General features: G+C 50.7%; 1 protein-coding gene across 1 annotated transcript; it reads right to left on the bottom strand.

Annotated features, from left to right (window-relative positions):
- Positions 1-162: 162 nt before the first annotated feature.
- NCF2 (neutrophil cytosolic factor 2) lies at positions 163-24,220 on the bottom strand. Its single transcript, XM_036343606.1, has 15 exons — positions 23,764-24,220; positions 21,971-22,053; positions 16,447-16,555; positions 13,950-14,084; positions 12,742-12,849; positions 12,320-12,379; positions 10,957-11,000; positions 9,668-9,809; positions 9,504-9,572; positions 8,527-8,605; positions 3,328-3,353; positions 2,759-2,910; positions 2,525-2,636; positions 1,431-1,608; positions 163-845 (listed from the first exon to the last, which is right to left on the bottom strand). Exons 1-15 carry the CDS (start codon positions 23,935-23,937, stop codon positions 733-735), a joined length of 1,584 nt encoding a protein of 527 aa, XP_036199499.1. The 5' UTR covers positions 23,938-24,220; the 3' UTR covers positions 163-732.
- Between the last annotated feature and the right edge of the window lie 259 nt (positions 24,221-24,479).

The raw sequence follows: 24,479 nt of genomic DNA, 5'->3' as shown, positions 1-24,479 counted from the left end.
TATGGAATCCTTCAAGTTAACCCTGAAAAACAGGCCACTGGTTTACATGATAACCAAGGTAAGGCCACAGCATTCTATCGTACACATTAACGTTGTACGGAATGTTAACTAATAGGATACTGTTAACCAACTGGCTGCCTGAACGTGGCTTCTTTTCTTCAGTTAAGTCTCAGTGGCAAATTTTCCTATTAAGCTCTTAAGTGTTTCTCTGAGAAAACATGAAGGGATGTAATTCTAGTCATTCCATGGGAAACTTAGTCAGTCTACCAACGAGACTTAAAAGTTAAGTTTGTGCGCGTGCCTCCTGAATTACCTGTAGGTTAGTCAGTCCCCAGTAGTCTGATGGTGAACAGGAATAGTTATTTACGGTTAGGCCTTAGGCCTGCATTCTGAGTGTCTTGGGTTTTTATTTCTATCACACATACAGAGAAGTGCAGTGATGATAACTGCAACTCAGTGCATTTTTCACAAAGTGAACATCTGGGTAGCCGTACTCTGAGCAAAAAACAGCACCTGGGACGCCCCCTCATGCCCTTCCAGACACTTCCAACCACTCCCTCCTCCCCCCGGCCGCCCCACCCCACCCCAAGGTGTTCATAATCCTAAATTCTTACATCATTGTCTAACGGGAAAGCAGATTAGTTAACACTGGACCATGTACCACAGAGGCGTCCTGAACCTTACAAATGCGATGGTAGTTTTTTCCTCCCGCTCCATAGGTTGTGAGGCATCCTAGACACCCCTGGGAGTGCTGTCCAGGTCTGTGGCTGCACGTTCTTCAACAAAAGCCTTGGGGAAAATGCCAAACTTCCCTTTGCACTCCCCTTCCAGCCACTCGTCATTCACTGGTGAAGGGAAAGCAGAGACTGATTTCTAAAACCAGTACAGGAAAATGGCCTCGCTTACTGCACTTTAAGAAGCACTAAGAACACTTACTGTTTCAGTTTTTAATGTGTTTGATTCCTTGCAGAATTAGGGAAGCCACCAGGGACACAGAGTAATTCTGAATAGCTGCTTGTAAGACAAAATGTACCCCCTTCTACTCTCATCTTCAAAAGTACATACATCCAAAGAACTACGGTATGCAGAAGATGGGTATCTTACGGCTTGGTGCCAAGGCAAAATGGTGCCAGCCACCTTCCAGTCTGTTAACTCGGAATGATAATCCGTGGCTTCTGAAGCGTAGACATCTTTAAATGTGAATGTACTGAAGTCATTTATTAGTAAGTTGCCATTTGTTGCTTCCCTGCCCATTAGGGCAGCAAACAGAAAAGCTGAGCACTGGGTTTTGCTCTCTCCAGCTGAGAGCAAAGAAGGAGATTGAGACCACTGCCTCAAGTTTCGTTTGTAGGTGAGTGATGTTTTCTGCCTCTGCCCTTTATTTCTGCTAACATGGACATTAATTTCTATAATCCAGGAGCAGCACTTACCCATGGACACAACCTGGATTATGTCCCCTTCCAGGAACTCCAGGTCTTCTGGCTGGGTAGCCTCATAACTGAAGATCGCTACCACTTGGCTCCCTTCCTTCAGCTGAGGTTCCAATGTCTGGCTATTGGCATCCGGTTTCTCACTTTCCTTGGCCTCATCTGGAAAGCCTTGGTCACCCTGAAATAATAAAGGGCCTGTTAGTTTTCCTGACTTCCTGAACAGTAAACAGTGGACATCATCCCTGAAGGATTCGGTCAGAGAAATGTCAGTAGCACCTGGATATAAACTCAGCGGCAGATTTGGCATCGGTGTCTAACATAGACCTAACATGTACTCTATGAATACTGGCCGGTTGGATAAATGAAACTGAAGGTCTGCAGGACCACAGGTAGTTGTAAAATCTTAATTAAAACTTACAGTAATCCTGAAAAGGTAGAATAGGTACTATTCTTTTCAGATAGAGAAACAGGTTGAGTGACCAGTAAATGATAGAATGCAAAGTCAAACCTAGGTCTCTGAGTCCGACACCCTCTCCCCAGCACTCACAACGTGGGACCTTGAAGAAATGCACATTTTCAGCTCCATCCCAAGCCTGTTAGATCAGATAGGGCTCAGCAATCTGTTTTCACAAGCCCTCTAGGGAATTCGGGTGCATGCTGAAGTTTGAGAACCACTGCACAGCACCATCCTATCCAAGGCCAAGACCATGATGGTCATTTTTGTCCCACAGATGTTGAGGGAAGGATGTAGTTTCTAGAGATGTGAGTCATAGGATTTAAGGAATCAGCGTTAGGAACTGCGAGGCTCCGTGCTGGGCTGTGTTAGAAGTTGTCGTTTCCTAGTGCTATTGGCTGCAACCCTGGCAGGTCCTCTGTATGGAAAGGCAGTACCATAAGGTAGAAAGGGCCCAGGAGTCCAAAGACTAGGCTTGTATCCCAGTGCCACTGCTTCCCAGCAGTGTGACCTCTCTGGACCTGTTTCCTCGCCTGAGATTGAGGCTAGAAGAACTAAATGAGGGCCTACTAGATGTTGAATTGCTGCTGAGGACGTGGCCCACAACTGACCGCAGTGCCCTCGGGCTCACTGCACTCACCACTGTGTTCTCACACCACAGAGTCAGGCAGTAGTTTTTCGCTTGGCCCCAGGCAGCCTTCATGCTGTCCTCCGAAAGGGGCACTAGCTCCTGGCTGTCCCCTGGCCGATAGCTGGGTGGAGATAATGAGTAAGAACCAAGTCAGAGAGGTTGGTGCAAAACCATCCTCTTCTGTCCTCTAGGCCAGCGCCAGGTCCCCAGCTGTCCCCTAACTGCCACCTGCACGGCGCTCACCTCAGCTTGGTGTGTTCCGGCAGGAGCTCCAGTTTCTTGGACACCATGTCCCGCACCTGGCTGTAGGGGAGTCCGGGCTGGGTCTCCATGACCACCGTGTACTTGTAGTGCACCTTGAGCGTGTAGAGCATGGGAACACTGAGCTTTATTTCCTGAGGGGAGAGGAAGCAAAGGGAACTCATGAGTGTCTGTGCTTCCTCTTAGCAACTTCCTGGCTCGCCACAGCTTTACTGTAGCACAGGGAGGACTGTGTAGCCAGGAGAGGCCAACACGTAACTGGTTTCAGTAAGTAATGTGAAGGGTCTTTGGAGGTCTTCTAGCCCAGCTCTTGCTTGGACAGGAATTCCTACCCAGGGAGATCTGGGCCACCAGCTACGGGCCAGCAGGAAATGTGTACGTGGGGATGGGGCGGGAGGCTGTGGAAGGGTCCCCAGGGCATGGCTGTGAGCGTGGTGGCACTGGTCGGCCCTTTCTTTGGGGCTATTTCTATCCAGGGACACATGCCCGTGGTGGACAGCCCACACTCTCCCATTCTCTACCACTTGCAGTAGTAGGAGGCAAAATGTTACCTTGGGCTCTTCTTTTTCTTTCTGACCTAAACGGAGAAGGGAAGGAGTGAAAAAAGAAGATGAATGGACACTCTTGACCAGCCCCTTTCATAGTCAGAATGAAACCTCTTAGAACAGGGCACCCAACATCATACCCTTTCATCTCTAGGGTAACTATTAACCATATTGTGGGGACATGCGTAGAGCAAAGCCATGAATGCACACAGGAACCCAGTCTCTGCTTCCAGGGAGCTATGGGTAATTATCAAAGGACTGCCCATCCTCACCAACCCTAGGGTCAGCAGGGTGGAACCAGGGGCTCCAAAGCAAAGACAAACAGAGAATGGGAGGTGAGCCAGGGGCCACAGAAGAAATGTTAGATAGAACCACCTATTTTTACCTTATCCTTTATTTTTGTGTATGTTTTCAATGTGTATAATATATTGATATGGCAATATGCATATCACTTATATACAAGAAGTATACATAACTATACTGGGGGAATCGTAATAATAATAATAATAATAATAATAATAATAGACCACTGATCTCAAACCAAGCTTGACTTAAAATCACTTGGGAAGTTTTTTTTTGTAGAAATACAGATTCCTTATACGTTCTTCTCAAGTGCTCATGGGACATATTCAAAAATAGACCATATATTGGGTCACAAGCAAAGTATCCCCAAATTCAAGAAAATTGAAATCATAAAAAGCATCTTCGCAGACCACGATGGCATAATATTAGAAATAAACTACAATAAAAACAACCCAAAATACTCAAACACCTGGAAGCTGGATAGCATGCTATTAAATATTGATTGGGTTACCAATGAAATCAAAGAAGAAATTCGAAACATCCTGGAAACTAATGACAATGAAAACACAACAATCCAAAACCTATGGGACACAATGAAAGCAGTCCTGAGAGGGAAGTTTATAGCTCTACAAGCCTATCTCAAAAAACAAGAAAAAATGGTAGTAAATCATCTAACTCTACAACTCAAAGAATTAGAAAGAGAGCAACAAGAAAACCCCAGAGTGAGCAGAAGGAAGGAGATAATAAAGATTAGAGCAGAAATAAATGACATAGAGACCAAAAAAACAATACAGAAAATCAATGAAACCAAGAGCTGGTTCTTTGAAAGGATAAACAAGATTGACAAACCTCTAGCCAGACTCACCAAGAAGCAAAGAGAGAGGACCCAAATAAACAAAATCAGAAACGATAGAGGTGAAATAACAACAGACCCCACAGAAATACAAATGATTGTTAAAAAATACTATGGACAGCTCTACTCCAACAAACTAGACAACCTGGAGGAAATGGACAAATTCCTAGAAAAATACAACATTCCAAAACTCAATCAGGAAGAATCTAAAAATCTCAACAGGCCAATAACTATGGAAGAAATTGAAGCAGTCATCAAAAAGCTTCCAGCAAACAAAAGCCCAGGACCAGACGGCTTCACAGGGGAGTTTTACCAAACATTCAAGGAAGAACTAAAACCTATCCTCCTCAGACTACTACAAAAAATTCAAGAGGAAGGAACACTTCCAAGCTCATTCTATGAAGCCAGCATCACCCTAATACCAAAACCAGGTAAAGACAACACAATGAAAGAGAATTACAGGCCAATATCCCTCATGAACATAGATGCCAAAATCCTCAACAAAATCTTAGCAAATCGGATCCAGCAGTACATCAGAAAGATCATACACCATGACCAAGTAGGATTTATCCCAGGGATGCAAGGATGGTACAATATCCGCAAATCAATAAACGTGATACATCACATAAACAAATTGAAAGAAAAAAACCACATGGTCATATCAATTGATGCAGAAAAAGCATTCGACAAAATTCAACACCCATTTTTGATAAAAGCTCTCAGCAAGGTGGGAGTAGAAGGATCATACCTCAACATAATAAAAGCCATATATGACAGGCCCACAGCCAACATCATACTCAATGGACAAAAACTAACACCATTTCCCCTAAGAACAGGAACAAGACAGGGATGCCCCCTCTCACCACTCCTGTTCAACATAGTACTGGAAGTGTTAGCCATTGCAATTCGGCAAGAAGAAGAAATAAAAGGCATCCAAATTGGAAAAGAGGAAGTAAAACTGTCCTTATTTGCAGACGACATGATATTATACATACAAAACCCTAGAGACTCCATCAAAAAGCTACTGGACTTAATACATGAATTTGGCAATGTAGCAGGATACAAAATTAACCCCAAGAAATCTGAGGCATTTCTATACACCAATAGTGAACTTTCAGAAAGAGAGATTATAAAAACAATCCCGTTTACCATCGCACCAAAAAAATTAAGCTACCTAGGAATAAACTTAACTAAAGAGGTAAAAGACCTCTACTCAGAAAACTACAGGACGTTGAAAAAAGATATAGAGGAAGACATAAACAGATGGAAGAACATACCGTGTTCATGGATTGGTAGAATCAACATCATTAAAATGTCCATACTACCCAAAGCAATCTATAAATTCAACGCACTTCCCATTAAAATACCAACGGCATACTTCAGAGATCTAGAACAAACTCTCCAAAAATTCATCTGGAATAAAAAAAGACCCCGAATAGCTGCAGCAATCCTGAAAAAGACCAAAGTAGGTGGGATCTCAATACCAGATATCAAGATGTATTACAAAGCCACTGTTCTCAAAACTGCCTGGTACTGGCACAAGAATAGGCATATAGATCAATGGAATAGAATAGAGAGCCCAGAAATCGGCCCGAACCAATATGCTCAATTAATATTTGACAAAGGAGGCAAGAACATACAATGGAGCCAAGATAGTCTCTTCAATAAATGGTGTTGGGAAAATTGGACAGATATATGCAATAAAATGAAACTAGACCACCAACTTACACCATACACAAAAATAAACTCAAAATGGATAAAGGACTTAAATGTACGACAGGAAACCATAAAAATTCTAGAAGAATCCAAAGGCAACAAAATCTCAGACATATGCCGAAGCAATTTCTTCACTGATACAGCTCCTAGGGCACTTGAAACGAAAGAGAAAATGAACAAATGGGACTACATCAAAATAAAAAGCTTCTGCACAGCAAAAGAAACCATCAACAAAACAACGAGAAAACCCACTGTGTGGGAAAACATATTTGCCAATGTCATATCCGATAAGGGCCTAATCTCCAAAATTTATAGGGAACTCATACAACTTAACAAAAGGAAGATAAACAATCCAATCAAAAAATGGGCAAAGGACCTAAATAGACACCTTTCAAAGGAGGACATTCAGAAAGCCAAGAGACATATGAAAACATGCTCAAAGTCACTAATCATCCGAGAGATGCAAATCAAAACAACAATGAGGTACCATCTCACACCTGTCAGACTGGCTATCATCAACAAATCAACAAACGACAAGTGCTGGAGAGGATGTGGAGAAAAAGGAACACTTGTGCACTGCTGGTGGGAATGCAGACTGGTGCAGCCACTATGGAAGACAGTATGGAGTTTCCTTAAAAAACTGAAAATGGAACTCCCATTTGACCCTGTGATCCCACTTCTAGGAATATATCCCAAGAAACCAGAAACACCAATCAGAAAGGATATATGCACCCCCATGTTCATAGCAGCACAATTCACCATAGCTAAGATCTGGAAACAGCCTAAGTGCCCATCAGTAGATGAATGGATTAGAAAACTGTGGTACATCTACACGATGGAATACTATGCTGCTCTAAAAAGGAAGGAACTCTTACCATTTGCAACGTCATGGATGGAACTGGAGAGCATTATGGTAAGTGAAATAAGCCAGTCAATGAAGGAAAAATACCACATGATCTCACTCATTCATGGATAATAGAGACCATTATAAACTTTTGAACAATAATAGATACAGAGGCAGAGCTGCCTCAAACAGATTGTCAAACTGCAGCAGGAAGGCCAGGGAGGGTTGCGGGGCAGAAGGTAGGGGGGTAAGAGATCAACTAAAGGACTTGTATGCATGCATATAAGCATAACCAGTGGACATAAGACATTGGGTGGTAGGGGAGGCTAGGGGACTGTCTAGGGCGGGGGGATAAAATGGACACATATGTAATACCCTTTGTAATACTTTAAGCAATAAAAAAAAAAAAAATAGGTAAAAAAAATAAATAAATAAATAAATAAATACAGATTCCTAAGTGGATTCCAGGTCTAAAATATCAGAATAAAGAAACCTAGGGATTTATACTGTTAAAATCTTCCTTAGGTTAATAGGTGATCTCTGATGGGCCCCTAGACAGGAAAAGATACCAAAAAGCTAGCAAGGATACTTTGGAGGGTAATCGGAGTAATTGAATATGCAATGTACTAGTACATTCTATAAAATTAATGTTAAATGTCCTGGGTGTAACAGTTGAATTGGGGTTATGGAGAAGAATGTCCTTGCTCTTAGGAGATACATGCTGATGTGTGGGGTGAAGTGTCATAAATCTGTAAGTGGCTCAATCACTCGGGAAATATATGTGTGTGTATATACATACATACATATAGGGAGAGAGAGAGGAGCAGGGCAAGTGTTAACAGTTGGTGACTTTAGGTGAAAGGTATTCTGGTATTTTTTGTACCATATTTTTTGTGGTTTTGACATTTTTCTGAATAAAAACAGGTGTGGGGAGCATCCAGGGGATTCCGATGACCTGGTGGGTGTGATGATCACTGCATCTCTACCAAACACTCAGAATCTGCTTAAACTGCACTCGTGGCAGAAAGCAAGCCCGTTCCTCCCAAGGCAGCAGCGCTCTCCACTCAGCGGGAGGGTCTCCCCTGCCGTCTGCCCCTGGGTCCTTTGTCGGTCCAGTCCGGAGGCTCTGCAGAGAATTTCTTTTCCAGATACTAGAGCTCCTGAGGCCTTTGAAAAGAACCGCCCCGGCCTCTGTGGTAAAGGAGCAGTTACTTCACCGTGGTGTCAGTGTTGACTGAGGGGTTTGGTGATGACTTGGGACACTCACTGCCCCCCCCAACCAGCCCCATTTACCCAGGCCCCGTGGGTGTTCTGCAGCAGGCAGGGGGAAGGGGCGTCTCTGTCCTGTGTGCTGGGAGGGTGGGTGGCTAGAGCAGGAGATGGGCCTCTGGGGCTGAGTGGCTTGCTGAGAGGAAAAGAAACCAGAATTTCCTGCAAGCAGCTTGGAGGGTTCCTTCGTTGCCCGGGATGTTGCTCCAAGGACACTCACCTGGTGACAGCTGGGGTCTTCCTGGAGCACTAGAACTGGGCGGAGCTGGGATATCGGACTCCGGGGAGTCGTCGTCGTCCTGCTCAGGACAGGAAGAGATGGTGAGAACTTTCATCCTGACAAAGTTCTTAGGTAAGAGTAGGGGGGTGGGGGCGGGACTCAAACTCCAGGGAAGAGAGCCAGGTGCAAATGACTTCCTAAAGGCAGGGGTGCTGGTGACATGGAGGGGAGGGAAAGTGGGTTAAAAGGGGAGCCAGGGTGGGCCTGGTGGAAACAAACCACCATAGAAATAAGAATCTACCCCTCCTCAAGGCCCCTGCTGCCTAATCGCCCTCATTTAAACCTTTTCCAGTCATCTGGATGCCATGATTCCAACCAGGGAGGACCAGGCCCACACGGGACGCCTGCTGCACCGCCCAGCCCTCTACACTCCGCTCAGGCCCAGCAGGAGGGTGGGGCCTTGAGGGGCAGTGGAGGGGCTGGTAGCAGCTCCAGAGCAGTGCTCTAAAGTAGATCTCTCTCTCTCTCTCCCTCTCTCTCTCTCTCTCTCTCTCTCTCTCTCTCTCTCTCTCTCTCCCTCCCTCCCCCCCCCCTTTCCCCCTCTTCCTCTCCCTCTCCTCCCGCCTCTCTCTCTCTGGCATTTCACCAAGCAACACTTTGACTATTTTTCCAGGTGAAGAGGACATTTCTGGGAAGACCTAACCTTTATATGTTGTGGGCATTGGGCCCTGTGACCAGGAGGAATCACAGGTGGGTGGGCCCAGTCAGTCCCAAAGACTCCTGCTCAGCACATCTGGGCTTTCCCCTCATCCCAGGTTCCGCTCTGGGCAGCTGGTGCCACTCCACGGGCTCAGGACCCATGACTCTTTTTTCAGTGATCGTGACATTTCCAATACAGTTCTTCCCCCTCCATGGGGCGGTCGTCAGTGGTTGGGAGGGGAGGGGTGGGGGATGGGTCAGGCCTTGGTGCCACTTACCTGGGGCTGCTGCTGAGGTTGGATCCGCAGTTCGACGGGTTCGAGGAAGTTGCAGGGAACAAGTCCCTTCTGCAAAGAAGGTAGCAGATAGGGGTTCTCAGAAAGCTCTGCCATTTGCTGCCACGATTCCATACCCCCAAGCCACCCTCAGGTCCCCTGAATACCTGCCCGTTGAACATGACCGTGGCCCAGTTGTCATTGCCCTTCTTCAAGACAAAGACGATGTTCCCGGGCTGGACATGGAGCTCCTCTGGTGTCTCAGGCACAAACCCGAACAGCACACGGTGCGCCTCCCCTTCCAGGGCCCTGAGGGGTAGACACAAGATCCCGTCCACTCTCTGGCCTGGAGCACATCCCCTCCCGGGAGACTGCTCCAGACACCCTCCAACTCCACGTCCAACTGTCTGTGTGACCCTGAGCAGGCATGTGCCTCCCTGGGCACCCAGGAGGGCGCGGTAGGGAACTGTATGTGAACTCGCTTCCCAGCCATCTATGCAGTGGGACAAGAGTAAAAGAAAACCGCGTGGATATAGAGGCCTTGCGGTCCTTGCCCTCCCTTCCCCGGGGAGGAAGGATCCTGGTGTGCCTGGCCAGCTCCCATGTCTGGGCACGGGTGGGCCAGGTGAGAGCCAGCTGGGTGAGCAGAGAAGTCACCTGGAGCCAGTGAGGGGTCAGGCAGGCACACGGACGGGGGGATGAGGTGCCTGCAGGGGGAGCTGTGAGGAGCAGGGGTGTGTGTGGAGGTACTGAGGCTGCCCACTGTGAGCTACACAAGGTCATTTCCTCCCTTCCTACTTAGCTCTTCAGGGCGCTGGGGCGCTTCGGCATGTGTGACCAAGAGGCCGGCTTCAGGTGGCGATAGTTTCACGTTCCTCCGCTCGCTCCCCGCTGGCACTGTCCCCTCGCCCTTCTTTTGTTCCGACCCTTGTGTCTATTTACACAGACGCCTCCAGCAGACAGTTAGGAATGAGCTCAGCCAGGCCCCCCATTTTTATAGCTGCTCTGGAACTTTTTTCACTGTTTTAAACCTCTTTTGGGCGGGGAGCGAGGCTAACTTCCTTACTGAGACGCAGTTCTTACGAAAGCTGTGCTGCTCATCTTACAGGAGAATGACTTCTTTTTCTTGAGTCCTTCCTCTTCTTCAGAAAACATGTGCCAATAGGGAGTGAAAACAGCCCTTCTGGCTCCCACGCTGCTTGCCGGACTCCAGAGCTCGGCCCCCTGCAGCCCTAGGCCAGCGTTCCCCCGCTGGGAGGGGTGGCTGCGTCCCATGGGACACTACTGCCATTCAGCAACAACCTCTCCCTGTATGGTGGCTGTGCACATGGACAGGGGGACACAGGGACACCTCATAGCAGTAGCCAGGCCCCCAGCGTCTTCTCCACCCCCGCCACTCCCATCGGTTCAGGCTTGGAGCTTGGCTCGTCGGCCTGTTGCTCTAACCCTAACTTACCTGAAGATCTCGGGGGTTTTGGGTCTGGGTGGAGGCTCCGCTGCCTATTGAACATCAAAGAGAGATGAAGACGGGCAGGACACGAAAGAAAGAAAGAGAACAGACTGTTAATGGTCATTGCAGCCTTCTTCCCGACCAGAAAACCAAAGACGGCATTTGTGGCTCCATCAGAACACCGTCCCGGGAGAGGCACAGCGCACCCGGACTAAACACTGGAAAGGAACGCCCTCCCGCTCCCAGGCCAGCATCACCAGCACAGCAGTTCATCCTGGGCCAGACCTGGTTCTGGAGGAGTTGGTCTGTCGCAGAGCAGCATGGCATCACAAGGATGCCTTTGACCTTGAGCTCTGCCCTTTGTTGGGGTGGTTTCCAAAAGCTCTGTTCTATAATTAATGTCTGCTCTGTCACATGACACTGGTGGGTGTTTAAAATCGACTCCAGAGCCACCGACCAGGCGAGACTCTCCTTTCAATGTGCGTTTCCTGTTCTACACCGAGCACCACGGAGTCCAGTTACCTGGCACCTGCTCCTCTTGGAGTCGTCTGGCTGCTCAAAGCCCAAGGGCCTTCTGAAAGGTTTCCCGCAGTTTAGTGTGAGAAAGATCAATGCATCTGGACTCGCTGTTCTCCTCTGCTCATCTCAGCCTGTGAGCCCCAGCGCTGGTCACATTCGGGGCCAGCGGTCACCATTCTGACCCGGGCAGGCTGTCGGCAGTGCCCTCGGAGCCCCGGCCCTATCAGTGCTGACCAGCTCCTGCCCATCATGGGTCTCTCGCAGTAGAGCCCGACTCCTGCTCGGCCTGTCTTACCCTCCTCCCTCACGAGGAAGCTCTGCCTTCGCATGGACCCCTTGCCATCCAGTCCATTGGGGACCACCGCTCTGAGCCCAGCTTGTGCAGAAACATGGTTCACTGTGGGCACCCTCCCTGTGCTCCCAGGGGAACCCCCTGCACGCAGGCCGATAGGTGCCACCAGGAGAGCTCAGGGCCTCAGACCCCAGCCTCCGGGAGGCCCCTAGCAGCCCCTGTGCCCCAGAAGAGGATCGTTCAAAGGCCTCTGGCAGCTTGCATTTCAGTCAAAGCTTCAGGAGAGACAGTCCTCAGCTCTCCTAGACCTTGAGAAGGGGAGACTGGCACCGGGGGCAAGCGGGAGGGTTTGTTTTTTGAGGACTTGAGGCTGGTTAAGCCTCCAACTGCTTCATGCCCCACCCTGTGGGCAGGCTCTTTCGACCAAATGAGCCTGGAGCCTGTGACAGGAATGGCCGGCAGGACCCTCAGCAACACTGTGAAGCCAGTGGAAGGAGCCCTTGAGGTGAGGCAGCGGAAACGCCCTCCCGTGGGCAGTCCCACAGGAAGCACCCTCACCTGCGGCTGCAGAGGGGCAAATCCCGAGAAGTTGTCTTGATCCACCACAGAAGCCACCACCTGAAATGGAGGAAGCGGGTGAGGGCTCTGCCAGTACTGTTTCCCTATCTGCCTACGGCCCCCGAGACCCCCTCCTTCCTCCCAGCCCCATCCATTCCCACTGGCTCGGTCTGAGACCAGCACCCTGTGAGTCACCCTGTGGCCCCCGCCCAGGGGCAGGCGGAAGGGAGGAACGAGAGGAGCCTGGAGAAAGTAAACTCGAAGCGCCTTCCAGCAAGACCCCACGCTAAAGCAGTCTCTCCTTGCCATCCCAGGGAGGAACCGAGTGGGGTGTCCTTTTCAAAGTGCCCCCCCCCCCGCCCCCACCTTGCTCCGCATGGCCCAGGCCTTAGGAGACGCCAGGGAAGCTGAGAGCCACCTACCGTAGCCTTGCCCAGGTAATCCTTCTTCACCAGCTGGGCCACCTGCCTCTCATTTGGTCGAAAGAGCCTGCCCACGGGGATCACCACCGGCTCGTACAGCTTCTGCTTCTACGACGCAGAGAGCACAGTGTTTCCCTACCATACAGCCCAGGTAACCAGGCTTGCCCTGCTCCCTCCCCGAGTGCGTGCAGGATACAGCCAGATAACCTCACAAAAGCACCTTTTCTAAACGTGTAGGGATGGGACTTGTTGTTTCAGGGTGTCTCGGGTAGGCGTCGCCTTTTCTGAGGGATCGTGTGGACCTGTTGGTGTTATTTGCCCAGCACCCTTTCCTCTCCCACTCTGTGGGACTTGGATGGGGCTGTCACTCCAAGTGTAGGAGGCGCTACCACCACCACCACCACCAGACTGGCCAGAACAGTGCTCTCCTGGGACCAGTGTCTGCTGACATGGGCATGTTTGTTATTATTTTTCGTTAATCCTCACCAAGGACATTTTTCTCACTAATTTTTATAGAGAGTGGAAGGGAGGAGGAGAGACAGAGAAACATTGATGTGAGAGAGACACATCGATTAGTTGCCTCCTGCAGGCTCTGCGACCAGGGCCAGGGATTGAGCCTGAAACCGAGGTAGGTGCCCTTGACCGGAATGGAACCCATGACGGTTCAGTGGCAGGCCGATACTCTAACCTCTGAGGCAAACGGGCGAGGGCAGGCAGGCATGTTAAGACAGACCTGTGCCCTCTTGTTCCAATGTTTTAAAAATCTGATTTAAAAGGAGCTTCATCTCAAATGTGCTCAGACAGGCTACAGATAATTTTCAGCATTTGTCCATATCATCAATACATTTTTGTTGAGAGCCATCTCACGTGCCTGGCATCGCACCAGGCTGCCAGGACTCAACGGTGAGCAAGCAGAACAGGCACAACCTCTGCCCTTGCTTGGCTCCAGCCTCCTGCTCCCCGTGTGTGCCACAGAGCCCCACTTGGGGGCGGCCTGGGCAGGGCTCTGCTGTCCTATATTCCAGGCCTCGGCTTCTGATCACTTCCAGATTCTGAATCCTGTGTGGAGTTACACCCCCAGACGAGTGTTCCCCAGGACTCAGAGGAAGTAAAAGCACCACGTCCACAGTTTCTCAATCCACGTGCCCACTGGAACAAACCCAGATCCAATGACGTCCTCCCCGCACCTGCATCTCCAGCGGGCTTACCCACACACACTCCATGGCTTTGTCAATTTTGGAATGTCTCGACTCTGACTTCATGCTCATAGCCAGTGCTAAGTGTTCTTCGGCCTTTTTCCATTCCTCCTTCTTGGCGTGCATGAAAGCAATGTTATATAACACCTAGAAAAGCACAGGCCACACCGTAAGACCAGGGGCTGCTCCAAACCCAGGCACCAGGAGGAGCTGGCATGATGCCTGGGGACATTTCTCCCCCTCCCAGCTCTCCTGGGAATGTCTGAAATAGACATCGATCTTGCTACAGACTCATGCCCAGCACACGGACAGGGTTGAGTGAACACCACGTAATGCATACATCCAACATCGCGTACAGGTTTTGACAGCCAGGTAGGTCCGGGGGAAACAACTATTGTGTTGCTTTAGTGTCAAGAAGAGTGACAGGCTCAAGACCCCTTGAAGAGCTGGGAATGAAATACATGTGTGCGGCCTCTCAAACGCCTCCTGCCGCTGAGCCTGGGCTGAGAGACTGGACAGGTGCAGGGTGGGGAGGAAGAGGGTTCCAGATGCATCGTCCTGCTCCAGCACCCACACACCCTGCCTGGGACACGGCGCTAGCAAGACTGAAACAGTCGTATGGGAATGAGGACGCTCTATGGGCACAGCTGGGAAGGGACTCGGCCCAAGCCTAGGGCACCGAAGGCGGCAGAGAACAGCCCATTCACCAACAGCCATACTTTTCCAGGTCTTGAGTTGGGTGGTATAGGTTTATGAGTTTTATTATTATGCTTCACAACTTTCACATAGAATCACATAGTCTTTTAGATGCACTTAGTCTTTCAGATGCATCAGCAAGATAAAAAACAACCCCCCCCCCCCCCCAAATACCACACACATGAAAAAACACCACCAAACTCCCTTCCCAGGTTATTTCTGAGCCTCAGTGAGCAGTTGCTCCTGCATCCACACTTGGCTGGCCCGGCCCTCCCTTGACCGTGTGTGCAGGAAGAGAGGAAAACTCACGGCCCTTTAAAACTCCCTCTTCCATCTCAGCCCCTTCTTTTTAGACCTTTTCCATACCAGGTTTTCATGACTCATCACTGGAAAAGGTTGGGCCTCCTTTTAAAAAGGGTAGTGGGGTTTCTCAGAGCCAGGGTTCTACCCTGGGGAAGGCAAGGGGATTTATAAGCAGGGAGATGACTGGAGGGTCCCAGGTGGCAGAGGGGCCTTGGACCCTGGAAAGCCCAGCTTCCCTTGCAGAGAGGCCCATACGCCCAGCATTTCCTGCCCCAGGTCACCTCAATGCCAATTGCAGGCGGAGCTTCCTCCCGTGGATCCTTGCTTTGATGCCCCTGTTTCATGGTCCTCTCTCTAGAGCAGTGGTTCTCAACCTTCCTAATGCCGCGACCCTTTAATACAGTTCTTCATGTTGTGGTGACCCCCTATTTCATTGTTACAAATTGAACATAATTAAAGCATAGTGATTAATCACAAAACAATATGCAATTGCATACGTGTTTTCCGATGGTCTTAGGCGACCCCTGTGAAAGGGTCGCTCGGCCCCCAAAGGGGTCGCGACCCACAGGTTGAGAACCGCTGCTCTAGAGCTACTTGGTCCCCCAGCCCTTAAAGCTATATAAGTGGTTCTCGCTCTGGGGTGATTGGCCATACCTAGCGATGTTTCAGGTTGTCACACTGGGGGTGGGGGACGACTGGCCTCTAGTGAGTAGAGACCAGGGATGCTGCTAAACATCCTACAATACACAGGACAGTGCCCTGCAACCAAGAACGGCCTGGCCCAGCATGCCCACGGTTGAGAAACCCTATCGTAGCAGCTGGTCAAATGGCAGGCAGTTCCCACCGCAAAGCCTCATTGCCCTGGCCTGGGAGCAGTGAAGGCAGTGCCTAGCCTGCCGCAGGGCTGGGTGTCCCCAGGGGCCTGGGCAGCTGCTGGCGCTATTATTAGCCCCGGGCGACCCTGGAAACACTTGGCTTCTCCCGCTGGAGAAACTAAAACAAGGAGACTTTCTCCAGTGATTCTTCTAAATAAAGATCTGTGACATTTGCAGGGATTGTAGTTTTCAAAGCTAGTGGAGTATTTGAGATTTAAGAGGGACGTGGGGAGGGTGGGTTGGAAAAAGTACGCCAACTTTTGAAATCCAAGTCATGTGTCTCCCTTTTAGTGGGACAGAAAATAAGTTCTCCTTCTATGGAGAACTTTCCTAAATTGGTGCTTTGAGCTGTTCTTTGACGAGAGGGGACAGACTTGTGTGAAAATATGTCCACTCTCTCTTTGGGTATCAACCAAGTGCATGAGGCCAGAACCATTAATAGCAAAGAGCGTGGTCTGTACCTCGGGAACTGAGCGAGGTCACGGCAGGTCCTGCACGGATAGCGAACCCAAGATTTGGATTTGTTAGTATATGTAATGCCGGGCGAACAGCTTGTCCACCTGAGTGATGCAAATTATTCTGGATACTTTCACAGGCCCACACGCTCCTGCCCAGGCTGGGCCCTGCCTCCTCACCTCACAGGCAAACAGCTTGAACTGCAGCCCCAGGATCTTGTAGTCTATCAGCTGGTTGCCCCGGAGCTGAGCCAAGGCCTCCTTCAGGTCTGTAATCGCTGAATCATATCTGCAGGGCAGAGGGAGAACACAGACCAGTCCCGGGCCTGGAGGAAAAACTGCAGAATTAAATGTGTCTGCGTCCCTTTCTCCATCCGTCTCCCTGGGACGGAGCCTTTCTAATCCTCTAGGTTTGTGCCAACCCTGAGCCCTAGTTTTCTACAGAACTCAGGGTGCAGGCACCCCCTGGGGTTGACACAGGGACGCCGCTCAGAGAGGCCCCTCTCACCGCCGCTGGCATCTCCCTCCTGCCCAGAGCCTTCTCCTTGGCTTCTTTTGAGTCCAATTTAGCTCTTGGTTTTGTGGTTGCTTAGTCTCCCCCACCCCCTCTTTGGAAAAGAGAACCACCGTGGAGCAGAGAGCATGGCTAACCCTGCTCTGCAGGTCCCTGTACTTGCCTGGATGGGCCTTGGGCTGACAGGGCTGCGGCGGCGGAATCGTGGCAGAGAATGGGGCTGCTCTAGTGAGTAGAGACCAGGGATGCTGCTGTGCCCACATCAGCAGTGCCCACGGTGGTGTGGCCAGGACCTGGACCACATCTCCTCGGCCTGCCCCTGACCTCCCTGCCCCGGTGGGAGGGAGCTGTTGCTGACCTGCCGGGTGTGGGGTCGGGGAGCAGGGAAAAAAACAAGCTACCCACACCCCTCAGGCCCCTGGCCTAGAAGGAACAAATCCGGCTGCTGGTTGTGGCTCCCACGGGGCAACGGAACCACAAGTCCCCAGGCCATGACCTAGAGCAGCCATGTGTGGCTTTTCTTGGAGGCAAGCCTGGGATTTGGCTCCGGCTGCTGGGGACTCACAGGAGGTGGTATGGTGTCGTGAAGACGCCCTCGGACAGCAGCCAGGAGACTGGGGCCAGACCCATCAGCTCTGCCACCGACCGGGAGACCCTGGCAACTTCCTGCCCTCGGGCTCCCAGTCCACAACACAAGGAGTTACTGTGTACCGGGAGCATATTATATTCAAGGAGCATAGAGTATGAGGAGCTTGCTGGTAGGTGGGCCCGGATCTAACTTCTGGAGTTAAAACCACTGGGACTTGACTCCTGGCTCTGCCACTTACTACCTAATGACAAAGGGCAAGTTGTTTAATTTCTCCAAGCCTGTCTCATCCTCAGAGCTCCCAAACGCTGGCAATTGAATTCACATGCCAGCCATTTAGTATTTGCTTCGTTAACACCTGGACTGTAGTAAGTATCATCAGGAGGTGAAAACACACCGTTGCAGAAGCTGGAACTCTGACCTCAGGGAGCCGGAGCTGACCAGGAGGGTGGCTGGTCAGAGAGTCCTAAGGGAGGTGATTGGGGAGAAGCTCTAACACGCCCTTGTTTTAAAGAGGAGTGTAAAACCTATGAAAAGCGTGCAGGCCATTCCTTACAAAGCAGGACGCATTTCAAGACCTTAACACATCCTTTCGGGATTCCTGTTCCTTCTTTCTACACTGGAAGATGGGTGACTGGCGCCGATTCCCTGAGCCACGGAGGAGGGGCAGACGGAGACGCAGCTGTCCTGTTCCTCCGCACATGCTGTTCCAGGTGTCCCTGCCTGTGCCAGAGGCGCCGGAGGTCTTCAGAGGGCACCCTCCGGGCACCGTCAGCATTAACCTACAAGGAGCTTCTTCCTAACAAAAGCGCTGGCGAAGTGGATGGATTTCAGCTGGGAAGTGACACCATCGGGTCACCCGGTATTGAATGATCCCAACAAATCCAGCTCACAATTCTCCAGCCCCTGGGATGTCTGAAGATCTGGGCTGGTGGGAGGAAGAGGGCAGGAACCCACCCATTATTCAAAGCGCTTGTTAAAAAAACAGGGAGGGCGCCCTGCTGAAATGTCAGTGTTTACTTTGAAAGCAGCACCCCACTGCCCGCAGCAGGCCTCTGCTCCGCCCCCAACTTGCTTTGCCCAGCGGGCCCCAGGGGCATGGGCCTGGCAGCTCCGCTTCCCCTGCGCGGGGTCTGAATCAGCTCAGTGTGAGGCCCCAAAACAGCGTGTAGCCCCCGCCTCCAGCCGCCTTCAGTTCTTTGGTGCCACTTGAAAGGCACAGTGTCCCTAGGAAGCCCAGGTGCTGGCAGCTTCTGCGGGTTCCCTATGACACCTGGGCTGGGCGCCTTGGCTGCGCTGTCCCGAACCCCCGCGCCCCCAGGCAGGGCTCACCCGCCAGGGCAAGCTTGCCTCATTTCTGTAACACTCCCTGGAAAGGTTTCTTAGTAACTGCTGTGCTCCCGATTGTTCGATTGTTCCCGTTCTATCCGCCCCCAGGCCATCAAGAGTCCAGGATAAAGGAGAGGTTTAGCAGCTGAATAAAGTAAACATGTCAAACACCTCCATGAGGGGCTGGAGGTCAGTTTTCGGTGTCAAAGACTGACTGCAGGACAAAGATGGCTGCGTCAGCAACATCTAAAGGGTCTCACAGTTGCTGTCCTAACCCTTCAGATTCATAAGGCCAGGGGTCTGACCACCTACAGCTTCCTCCCCCTTTCAGATAACAGGCTGGGGGGAGAGAAGGAGACCGTCTGGCCAGGACCATCCCTGAGACACCTTCCTTCTCAGACATGCGCCCCCATGTTGTCCTGGTGGCTGGGAAATTAATGTGAAGTGGTTATGTGGTAGGCAGTTAGACAGACATGAGTAGAGCAAGGATGGTGGGCCAGGTGCAGAAGGTCACCAGGACTGAAAGCCCTGGGTGTCTAGCAGAGGACAATTGTAGGGTGGGACCTCCCTGCCAGGGTGACCTTCCTCCCCTAGCCTATCGCTGGTCCTGCGGTTTGGACCCTCTTACCTTTCCTCCCTAGAGATAACATTTAGGCCTCAGTTGTATTTCAGCTCCAGGCCTAGAAAAGCAGCAAAACCAGAGCCGTGGCCCATGATTGACCTCAGGACCAGCTGCACTGACTGATGACCCCGTGCCCAGGAGCCCACCAACAATCAGTGGAGGCTCAACCCTGAAAGGACACACCTGGAAAACGGCTGAATCTTCTACGGAGATCGTCCCCCAGGATCTCCCCTAAAGTCTCCACCCTTAAATCCCTGGAAACGGAGGACCCTCCCTGAGTAAGCCCTTGCCTTTCCCTTTCCGCCAGGCGGGTCACCTTGACCTTCGTCCCTTCTAAGCTCCAAGGGCCCTTTCTTTAACTCTATAACTTGTTTCCTACGCCCATTTCTTCTACAAATTACTTCTTACTTCTGTGATTTTCCATATATTTAAGTCTTGGCTCTGAAATCTTTCCTCACCAGAACTCAAGTACTGAGGTTGCTGAACCCAGGTCCAGTCTGACCCCACTGGTTCTAACACCTGGTGCCGCGGCCGTTCTCGCCACCCCCAACAGTTACAACAGTTCTGGTGAAAAATGAGATCTAAACCAGCTGGTGGGGATGAGAAGACTGGGTGACTTTAAGAGATATTCAAGATAACTAAATAGAAAATCAAAGTTAATCTCAATGCCATTCCCCTCCCCCAAGTACCCCAATAACAAATACGCAAATAACAAAAGAAAAATATTCTCAGCATTAACGTAGAAGGTTTGTAGAAATCGCTCATTCCATTAGTGGGCACAGCTCTAGGGAAAAGGATTTGGGCTCAGGCTAATGAAGAACTTGCAGGGAAAATGGTGGGAGCATGATGTGGGTGGTGTCGTGCCCCTGTGCTCAGCTATGACAAGGCGTAGGAGAGGAGACATCCTGGGTTGATCTCAGGTAGACATTCAGTAGCCTGCTGGCTCCAGGTGGAGGCTGACGCGATGGGAGAAGGCGGGGTCCCTAAGAGTTCGGGTATGGGTTTTCAGGGGACGTTGACCCCCGAAATTGCCGTAAAAGTACAGTTTCTGGGAAGATAACCCACGCAGTCTGCCATTTACCAACCACTGCTATAGGGATAAAAGGGAGAAGCGTCAAGAGCAGAACCTTGGAGAGGAGGACACCAAAGCCTATGGACTGAGCGAAAGGAAAGGAGGCGACTTAAGGTGAGAACAGTGCCTCGTTTATATTATTTCCTCAATAGATTGCTGTTGAATTAAAGATAACATTTGGTAGATTTCTCTCTCAGATTTGACTGCTATCGATCGCGTGCTAATTAAATCCCGGGTCTTATTTCTAGATCTTTCTAAGATCTTTCTGACTCTCTCGGAATCCAAACCTCAGGGATTTCTGGGCATTTTCATGTAGAAATTTCTCCTGGGAGCATTTCCTCTCGTCAGTGACTCTCCTCATTATAAGCTCTTAGAGCTAATTAAAGGATGGCCTGCTAGTTGGTCTTTTAGGATTAAAGATTCGCTGGAGGGTTTGTGCTCAGGCTTCCCTGCATCTGCTGTCCGCCTCAATCCCAGGCTTTCATCCCCAGATGGCCTCTGTGTGGTCTTTCTCTCGGGAAGACCTTCCCTTGCTGATTCAGGTAATTGACTGCATCTACATCTTGGAGGTCTGAGCTGCTTGTAGTTGCCCCTGGCAATAGCTGAGCACAGGGGCACGACACCACCCACATCATGCTCCCACCATTTTCCCTGCAAGTTCTTCATTAGCCTGAGCCCAAATCCTTTTCCCTAGAGCTGTGCCCACTAATGGAATGAGCGATTTCTACAAACCTTCTACGTTAATGCTGAGAATATTTTTCTTTTGTTATTTGCGTATTTGTTATTGGGGTACTTGGGGGAGGGGAATGGCATTGAGATTAACTTTGATTTTCTATTTAGTTATCTTTTTCACTAATTATTTTTGTGGTGACTGTAAACACACCAAAAAAATACAGACAGGCTGATAGAAGAAAATGGAAACCCCTCCAAGCTCACCCCCCAGAGAGAACTGCTGACCCGTTTTGGTCTACGGCCTTCCATAGACACTCTTCGAAACAGAAGTGGGCTTGCGCTATCCATACTGTTTTGAAACCTGTGTTTTAATTAAGATCTACTATGAACTTTTCCGTACATTAATATATGCCACTTTTTTTACCTGTATTAACATATTCTTGTACATATAATGTTAATAGTTTGTTTTCTCATTGTGGTGGCTGCATAATATTTCATTGAATGGCTTGGACTAGGCTTTAGAAAATACATTCTGCAGGAATGAAATGAGAATCCTCAGTGTGACAGCTCAGTGCCTCCCAGCAGGGGGCCAGCAGCGTCTTCCCTGGATGGCCGGCCATTCACAATCAGCACCGTCCACCCATGCCCCGCAGGGAAGCTTGTGCGGTGCCACCGCAGCTGCATCCCCAGCCTGGGCTGGTTCCGTGGGCCCACTGTGAGCTATGACACAGCTGACCTCCCCGCTGGGGAAGCGTCATGCTGACGGATTGCGTCACTGCCCACGGGAGGTTCAGCCACGCTCCCCACCAGAGGCTGGGAGACACTGCCCAGCTCCCCAGGCCAGCAGCCCCGAGCCCCTCGGGGTTCCTCTGCGAACTCCCCCAGCTTGTGCAGCACCGGGCCACTTACTTCTCCATCCGGTGGTAGAGCATCCCTCGCTGGAAGTAGGCCACCGCCAAGTGTTTGTCTCGGTTAATGGTTCTGGAGAAGGCCTGCGGAGAGAGGGAGGTTTCACCTGGGTCCGAGGAGGCGCTGGCCGTGAGGAGGTGTGGGAGGAGCCAGAGGGCGAGGAGGCAACCAGGGGCATGAGGATGGTGGTGTCTTTCCAGTGACACCAGGATCAGAGCGCCCTGTGCCGTCACTTCCTGATGGCATGAGGTGAGGCAAGTCACCTAATCTCCCTGGGCCTCAGTGTTCTCCTCAGTGAAATGGGGATATTCATATCTTTCAAGAGCACTGACAGGATTACAATCATAAAAGTAATTAGATATAAAAATAATTAAAATGTTAGATACAGTGTTCTATTTGTGTATGATATACACATTTATCACATAAGTATGACACAATTAAAATAATAACAAATATGAATGCATATAAAATGCCAGGAGTAAGGACTCAAGCAGGACATCAGAGAGAGGCAGAGAGAGGGAGAAGAGAGAGCAGAATGTAGGGAGTGATCCAGAGCGGGGACAGGAAGGCATGGAGGGAGCCCAGAGCTAAGTGGTAGCCTGCCCAGCCTTGCCAGGAGCCCCTGCTGGCATCACTGCCAAGCTCCTCCCCCTCAATGTTCACTTTGCTTCCAGCAGCTCTTAGCATCTGTGGTGCTATTTGCTCAGCCCCCTGGCAGGCCCCTGAGAGGTGGTGGTGGGGGGGGCCTCCGTGTGCTCCGGTCTGCCCACTCTGGACCTGAGATGGACTTGTCAGTCTACAAGGTCTTCCAAGAAGCTTCTCTGCTCCCTCTTCTTTGCTCACTTCTGGTCCCAGTGAGGATGGCTATGGGAGGAACAGGCTCTTAAAGGAGCCCGGGGAGCCAGTTATCTGTCCTCCAGGCCTTACAAAGTCTGGCTAAAGGTAAAAACAAGAACTAATATTCACAACCTGCTGCAAAGTATCGTGGCATTTCGACATGTGGTGCCTCACTTAACCTCAAGATGTTCAAGAAACAGTCTTGCTGAGGACCCAGGTCCAGAAAGAGGCAGAGCTGAGGTCTGATTCTCGGTCTTCTGCTTCCAAACTCCGTACCCTTCCAGCTTCCCATCACCAATCCAAAAGGTGAAGCCTGAATGTCCAACCCCCTACTCAGGAACATGAGAGAGGAAACTCATTTAAAAAAGATGCTAAAACACCCGACAAGGGTGCCCCGGGCAGACATCGGTAATCAATCACTGCATCATTCCCTTCCACCAGCCTCAGAATCTTTACAAGAGTGCCCACCTCATAGTCCTGTAGGTGAGCGGTCACATAGGTGACACCTGTTTCACTTCAGGCCCTGCCCTCGACCTCATGGGCATAGCTCACCACACACGTGGGTAAAGCTCACCACACATGCGAAAGTCTTGGAAAGCCAGCAAGAGGCGTTTTTCAGCAGGTGTGAAGCTGTGAGACGCTGAGTGTGGACAGCAGGAGTTCACAGAAGATAACATTACCAGGGGCGTTTTCATACAGGGGTTAGAGATCGATTCCAGAGCAAGCGATGTGGAGTTAATAGATGGAGAAGAAAGGAGAGCGGGCCCCACGGTGGTTCCCAGCCTGGCAGCCCCTCTGGGGTGGGGTCTGTGCAGCTCTGGTTCTTACAAAGCTCCCGAGAGGTTTCTCAAGTGCGGCCGGGGTGAGAACGCTAATTGCTAATCGCAAAGGCTGGGAGGAGGCAGGGAAGGGGGCGAAGCACCTTCACTCGCTCACTCACTCACCCACTCACCCACCTTCTCTGCTGCTGCCCAGTTTCCCAGGACTGTGTGCATGCAGCCGATGTTGAAACAGATCCTGGAGTGGGGGTCCTGGACTGCAGAGAAGGAGTCCAGGGCTCCCTTCCAGTCCTTCTTGTCGGCTGCCAGCACCCCTTCATTCCAGAGTCTGATGGCCTCAGCCAGGGACATGGTGTGTGGGGAAGATGAGGCTGCGAGCCGGCAGGAAACAGGGAGAGGGTGGGGGGCTCTCTCCCAGCTGGGCAGCCCCAAGCCTTCACTTCCCGGCCTGGTGCTCCAATGGGGCCCAGCCTCCCTTAAGACAGCTTCGCAGTGTTGCAAAGGCGGCAGGAAATGTCCCCACTTTTCAGAAACTGACGCACAGCCCTGCCACGAGAGAAAAGGAAAGACCAGAGACGGGCGAGTGGGGGCGGAGTGTGGGAGAGGAAGTGCATCAGACACTGCCCTGATGGTTCAGTTCCCCAAAACGCTTCTGCCCTGTTGCCCGGCTTGTCCTCTGGGTCTTCCGCCCCCTCCACCCACTCCTGCCGCAGCTTCTTAGGCTCAGGGCAACCTGGGCCAGTCCGGGCACCTCCCTGGGTCCTGGTTTCCACACCCTTGCTGAATGAGGGTGTTGGCTGGGAGGACAGTTCTTTCCACTCTTGCAGGAATGCCTTGCTCACTTTCTCATAACCTCATAGGCCGTCTTGAAATATTTGTGTGTTTATCTTGAG

This window comes from Myotis myotis, unplaced genomic scaffold, assembly GCF_014108235.1.
Source record: "Myotis myotis isolate mMyoMyo1 unplaced genomic scaffold, mMyoMyo1.p scaffold_m19_p_18, whole genome shotgun sequence".
NCBI classification, from domain to species: domain Eukaryota; kingdom Metazoa; phylum Chordata; class Mammalia; order Chiroptera; family Vespertilionidae; genus Myotis; species Myotis myotis.
Note: the sequence above shows the minus strand (reverse complement) of the source record. Positions and strands in the feature narration are given on the sequence as shown.